We start from the raw sequence: 7035 nt of genomic DNA, 5'->3' as shown, positions 1-7035 counted from the left end.
TACAATGATCCTCCACATACATGTAACTGAATTTTAATGTGCGTATTGTTATGCGTTTACTTTTCTACATTGGTTAGAGGTATAGGGGGAGGGTTGAGATCTCACAAACATGTTTAACCCCGCCGCATTTTTGCGCCTGTCCCAAGTCAGGAGCCTCTGGCCTTTGTTAGTCTTGTATTATTTTAATTTTAGTTTCTTGTGTACAATTTGGAAATTAGTATGGCGTTCATTATCACTGGACTAGTATATATTTGTTTAGGGGCCAGCTGAGGGACGCCTCCGGGTGCGGGAATTTCTCGCTTAATTGAAGACCTGTTGGTGACCCTCTGCTGTTGTTTTTTATTTGCTCGGGTTGTTGTCTCTTTGACACATTCCCCATTTCCATTCTCAATTTTATCTGGTATTAAAATGATCCTCCACATACATACATGTATCTGGTATTACAATGATCCTCCACATACATGTATCTGGTATTACAATGATCCTCCGCATACATGTATCTAGTATTACAATGATCCTCCAAATACATGTATCTGGTATTACAATGATCCTCCACATACATGTATCTTGTATTACAATGATCCTTCACATACATGTATCTGGTATTAAAATGATCCTCCACATACATGTATCTGGTATTAAAATGATCCTCCACATACATGTATCTGGTATTACAATGATCCTCCACATACATGTATCTGGTATTACAATGATCCTCCACATACATGTATCTGGTATTACAATCATTCTCCACATACATGTATCTGGTATTACAATGATCCTCCACATACATGTATCTGGTATTACAATGATCCTCCACATACATGTATCTGGTATCACAATGATCCTCCGCATACATGTATCTGGTATCACAATGATCCTCCACATACATGTATCTGGTATCACAATGATCCTCCACATACATGTATCTGGTATTAAAATGATCCTCCACATACATGTATCTGGTATTACAATGATCCTCCACATACATGTATCTGGTATTAAAATGATCCTCCACATACATGTATCTAACAAAACCTTTGAATAGACTTATTAAGAAGGGATATAGTTACGATACTGTTGTCAGGTCATTAAAGATTGCATATTTTGGCGTTAATATTGATTCACTTATAGGGTGTTTGCATCGGAACTAAACAAATTTATTCAAAAACCAGTTGTCGGCATGACACGGGTTATGTTCTTCTCATATATGTTATGATGGTATGATACTAAACCCCTAACAGGAAGGATTGTGCCTGATGTTCATATGATGAAATCATAATCTTTCAGTCAGTTTAATTGAAGTCTGGAGCTGGCATGTCAGTTAACTGCTAGTAGTCTGTTGTTATTTATGTATTATTGTCATTTTGTTTATTTTCTTTGGTTACATCTTCTTATATCAGACTCGGACTTCTCTTGAACTGAATTTTAATGTGCGTATTGTTATGCGTTTACTTTTCTACATTGGCTAGAGGTATAGGGGGAGGGTTGAGATCTCACAAACATGTTTAACCCCGCCGCATTTTTGCGCCTGTCCCAAGTCAGGAGCTTCTGGCCTTTGTTAGTCTTGAATTATTTTAATTTTAGTTTCTTGTGTACAATTTGGAAATTAGTATGGCGTTCATTATCACTGAACTAGTATATATTTGTTTAGTGGCCAGTTGAAGGACGCCTCCGGGTGCGGGAATTTCTACATTGAAGACCTGTTGGTGACCTTCTGCTGTTGTTTTTTTCTATGGTCGGGTTGTTGTCTCTTTGGCACATTCCCCATTTCCATTCTCAATTTTATTTTTTACAGAGTTTGTCTTTAGTGCCGTGTGGAGGCAGTAGAGTGCCTCCCCGTGCTTCAGGTTTATGCTCTTATAATATACTAGATTATGGAGTGTGTGTCCGAGCGAGAACTGCTCTAGTTCATTACTTTAGGAATATTTATCAAAAAGTAGTATTTCAATATTCAGCCCCATTCTACTATTTAGTCAGCCATCCGTCCTACCCTGATATACCCTATCTTTTTCGGGTAATTAATACTGATAGCGTTTGACATTTTTAGTCGAACAGATTTATCAATTTTACATAACTTAAATTATTGTATGCTGGTTCATATTCTGGACGCCAGTCTTTGCTCCTTTATAATATAATTCACTAACAAAAAACAATTATGAAGCTTAGAAATGGAAAAATTCTAAATACTAAACTTGTTCAAAGGGTATCTACACGTCTCAATCTTCAAAATCGGTTATCTAAAAATACTACCATCGCTAACATTTTTAACAATAAAAATCGTGGTTACCCTTCTATCGATAAGTGTCATGCCAAAAAATGACTTACATGTCCCCGTCTTTCCACCAACAATACGGTTAGGTCCACGTTTAATGGTCGCACATTTTCTTTGAATTTTGAAACTGATATAACTTGAAAAACAAACAGTATTATTTATTTACTCACATGAAACAAACCGGGATGTGGTATTCAGTACGTAGGAGAAACTGGACGATATTTATCTAAACGCACTCAAGAACATCTGTATCGTTTTAAAAGACCCAATAAATTCAAAAGTATCATTTACCAACATCTGAAGAAGCACAACCATCCTTTTAAATATTTAGCAGTTCAAATTTTAGAAGTAGTAAATAAGCAGCCTGGTCAATCTCATTCAAAGTTTGTACGATCACGGAAAATAATTGAATTGAATTGGATTAAAAAATTACAGACAGTCTACCCTCTCGGTCTTAATGATAATATCATGGGAATTGGTAATATATCTAGAACCGATTCCGTTAACATTTTGGATATATTTTCTAAAACTGTTCGTAAAAACCGTTCTCACGGTCGTAGGACAAATCGCAATCAAAGAAAATTTCGGACCAATCATACCAATATTTCGGACCTAATTTCTATTTCAAAAACAAAGGCAGACATTATCTGTTAACAATCTCTGTTCATTACCGGTTAATAAGTTAAATAAAATTTTGAAGGATTGCAACACAATTTCATATAGCAGTCCTAAGTATGAAATTGTTCAAATTATTATGGCATATTGTTATTCTAAACTATTTCCCAAAATTGATCGCCCTGAAGATCATAAAAAACATTTTATTAAAATAAAGTATGTCAATAAAGGTTTTGATTTTGTAAATATTGCCGGTATATTTAACGACCATTCTGTTAAAGAACAAATTCCTGGATATTTTGACAATACTGAGCTACCTCTTATTTGTTATATTTACAAGAAATCTACCCGGAAATTTGTGTTTAATTATAGTCAACTGTGTAAAGATGTTAATATCAGTGAAAATACACCTACTTCATGTAATTGTAGTACCTCCGAATATATTTATGGACCCATTTCCCGTGTTATAACAGGAGATCTTAACATCGTTCAAGACCGAGAGTTAAAATCATTCCTAAGTAAAGGACTTAAATATCGTCCCCCGTCAATTATTAATTGGAATGAGTGTCGTAATATCATCCACGACTCACTCCATACTTACTGTATGAAATGGATAAAACGGGAAAAAGCTGACAAAAAATATTTGGACTCTTTTTTTAATTCAGTAATGAAGATAGTTGATATACGTATTCAACATTTTAAAGAACATTTTACTATTAACAATAACCACAAAAAACCTATTTCTCGTATCAAACATAAACTAAAAGAACTAGCCAAGAAATTTGTTTTTGTCCCGGCCGATAAATCTGCTAATATAAATATTATTATTGTTTGACGTAAATTTTACATTGAGGTTCTGAAAAAAGAAATCACCAATTCACCAACATTCCAACTGACTCCATTTTCAGAAAACGACATCTGTAACAAACATAAACTTTTAGCTACCGCTTTACAAGCAGAGCCAAATACAATGAAAGTCCCAACTATGTACTGGCTTCCGAAGCTACACAAAACACCTTACAAATATAGATTTATTTCGTCTTCAAGCCATTGTTCCACTACTAAATTGTCTATTCTTCTTACCAGCACACTTGGTACAATTAAAAACCTGATAATAAATTGTTCAGATAAGGCCTTCGAAAATAGTGGAATTAATTACTTTTGGAGTGTCAAGAACTCGTTGGAAGTACTTGATAAATTGCATGCTTATGTTGGTGATTTTAAATCTGTTCAAAGTTTTGATTTTTCTACCCTGTATACCACATTGCCTCACATTCTCATTAAGAAAAAAATTCACACACCTAATTAAATGGGCATTTAAAAAGTCAGAATGTGAATATATATGTTCAAACTCTTTTAGGTCATTTTTTAGTAGCAATAAACAAAAAAAATATGTCAATTGGACATGCTTTGATACTATATATGCCCTTGAATTTTTACTAGATAACATTTTTGTTCGCTTTGGGGATTCCGTATATCGTCAGATTATCGGAATTCCAATGGGGACTAACTGTGCACCACTTATTGCGGACCTGTTTTTGTATTGCTATGAGTTACAATTTATGACAAAAATAAGCAAAGACCTATCGAAACAACATCTGATAAACAAATTTAATAATACTTTTAGATATTTGGATGATATTTTGGCTCTCAATAATGACGACTTCAGTATGTATATTAAAGAAATTTATCCTGTTGAACTTACTTTAAATAAAGCTAATACTAACAATGACCACTGCCCTTTCCTCGATCTTGATATCTATATCACTAACGGAAAGCTGAATACTAAAATTTATGATAAAAGAGATGATTTTTCATTTCCTGTCGTAAATAATCCATTTTTAGATGGTGACGTTCCCTTGTCACCATCTTACGGTGTTTATATATCTCAACTTGTACGATTCGCTCGTGTATGTAACAATGTTTTAGATTTTAACGAGAGAAATTTATGTATTACTGAAAAATTATTACACCAGGGTTTTCGATATCACAAACTAGTCAAAACATTTACTAAATTTTATCATCGGTATATGGACATCATTCGTAAATATAGCTCAACATGTAGACTTCTTATACGTTCAGGTATTTCACATCCAATTTTTTATGGAAATATTCTTTATAAGGCACAAAGGTGTCAGTATTCATCTCAAAAACTAACAAAACCTTTGAATAGACTTATTAAGAAGGGATATAGTTACGATACTGTTGTCAGGTCATTAAAGATTGCATATTTTGGCGTTAATATTGATTCACTTATAGGGTGTTTGCATCGGAACTAAACACATTTATTCAAAAACCAGTTGTTGGCATGACACGGGTTATGTTCTTCTCATATATGTTATGATGGTATGATACTAAACCCCTAACGGGAAGGATTGTGCCTGATGTTCATATGATGAAATCATAATCTTTCAGTCAGTTTAATTGAAGTCTGGAGCTGGCATGTCAGTTAACTGCTAGTAGTCTGTTGTTATTTATGTATTATTGTCATTTTGTTTATTTTCTTTGGTTACATCTTCTTATATCAGACTCGGACTTCTCTTGAACTGAATTTTAATGTGCGTATTGTTATGCGTTTACTTTTCTACATTGGCTAGAGGTATAGGGGGAGGGTTGAGATCTCACAAACATGTTTAACCCCGCCGCATTGTTGCGCCTGTCCCAAGTCAGGAGCCTCTGGCCTTTCTTAGTCTTGTATTATTTTAATTTTAGTTTCTTGTGTACAATTTGGAAATTAGTATGGCGTTCATTATCACTGAACTAGTATATATTTGTTTAGGGGCCAGTTGAAGGACGCCTCTGGGTGCGGGAATTTCTCGCTACATTGAAGACCTGTTGGTGACCTTCTGCTGTTGTTTTTTTCTATGGTCGGGTTGTTGTCTCTTTGGCACATTCCCCATTTCCATTCTCAATTTTATCTAGTATTAAAATGATCCTCCAAATACATGTATCTGGTATTACAATGATCCTCCACATACATGTATCTAGTATTACAATGATCCTCCACATACATGTATCTGGTATTACAATGATCCTCCACATACATGTATCTAGTATTAAAATGATCCTCCACATACATGTATCTAGTATTACAATGATCCTCAACATACATGTATCTAGTATTAAAATGATCCTCCACATACATGTATCTAGTATTACAATGATCCTCCGCATACATGTATCTAGTATTAAAATGATCCTTCACATACATGTATCTGGTACTAAAATGATCCTCCACATACATGTATCTGGTATTACAATGATCATCCACATACATGTATCTGGTATTAAAATGATCCTCCACATACATGTATCTGGTATTACAATGATCCTCCGCATACATGTATCTGGTATTACAATGATCCTCCACATACATGTATCTGGTACTAAAATGATCCTCCACATACATGTATCTGGTATTACAATGATCCTCCACATACATGTATCTGGTATTACAATGATCCTCCACATACATGTATCTGGTATTACAATGATCCTCCATATACATGTATCTGGTATTACAATGATCCTCCACATACATGTATCTGGTATTACAATGATCCTCCACATACATGTATCTCGTATTAAAATGATCCTCCACATACATGTGCAAAATGTATCTAGTATTAAAATCATCCTCCACATACATGTATCTAGTATTAAAATCATCCTCCACATACATGTATCTAGTATTAAAATTGACCCTTTCTTACTTGCACCTTGAATATACAGTTTTACATGGTATGCATACATGTCACATATAATCAAGCATGAATATTGTGTACAATTGTTGATGCTTATATTATATGAGCCAGTCCATGCGAAAAGGTACAAAAAGTCCTTTTGATAAACTTTACAGGACACGTTATCAAAGTTTGTTATAATATTTTTGAAAAACGATTTTATCCGAAAAAAATTACATTAATGTAAACATTCATAAGCCTTTTTTTTGTCAATTCTATCCCGAATTTGTCAATTAAAACAGCAAAAGACGTAGAAATATCTGAATTTTTGGAATTTGAGCAAGTGTAAAATAATTTGTTCCCCGGACTAATGCCATACCTACCAGAAACTTGAAATTTTACGACACTAGAGAGACAAAAGTCAATAATTTTCTTCAGTTTAACCGGTTTAAGGAAATTAAG

At 34.0% G+C, this 7035-nt stretch overlaps 1 protein-coding gene across 1 annotated transcript; it reads right to left on the bottom strand.

Moving 5' to 3' along the window:
• Positions 1-585: 585 nt before the first annotated feature.
• Positions 586-6535, bottom strand: LOC143073774 (uncharacterized). Its single transcript, XM_076249529.1, has 2 exons — positions 6364-6535; positions 586-929 (listed from the first exon to the last, which is right to left on the bottom strand). Exons 1-2 carry the CDS (start codon positions 6533-6535, stop codon positions 586-588), a joined length of 516 nt encoding a protein of 171 aa, XP_076105644.1.
• Positions 6536-7035: the final 500 nt, after the last annotated feature.

Source organism: Mytilus galloprovincialis, chromosome 4 (genome assembly GCF_965363235.1).
Source record: "Mytilus galloprovincialis chromosome 4, xbMytGall1.hap1.1, whole genome shotgun sequence".
NCBI lineage: Eukaryota > Metazoa > Mollusca > Bivalvia > Mytilida > Mytilidae > Mytilus > Mytilus galloprovincialis.
Note: the sequence above shows the minus strand (reverse complement) of the source record. Positions and strands in the feature narration are given on the sequence as shown.

Bases quoted from the DNA above. Each gene is read 5' to 3' on its own strand.
- LOC143073774 (XM_076249529.1), bottom strand. From the start codon at position 6,535: ATGTGGAGGATGATTTTAATACTAGATACATTTTGCACATGTATGTGG. The intron at 930-6,363 runs GTATGTGGAGGA...TTTTAATACCAG, and splicing joins CATTGTAATACCAGATACAT to ATACATGTATGTGGAGGATC.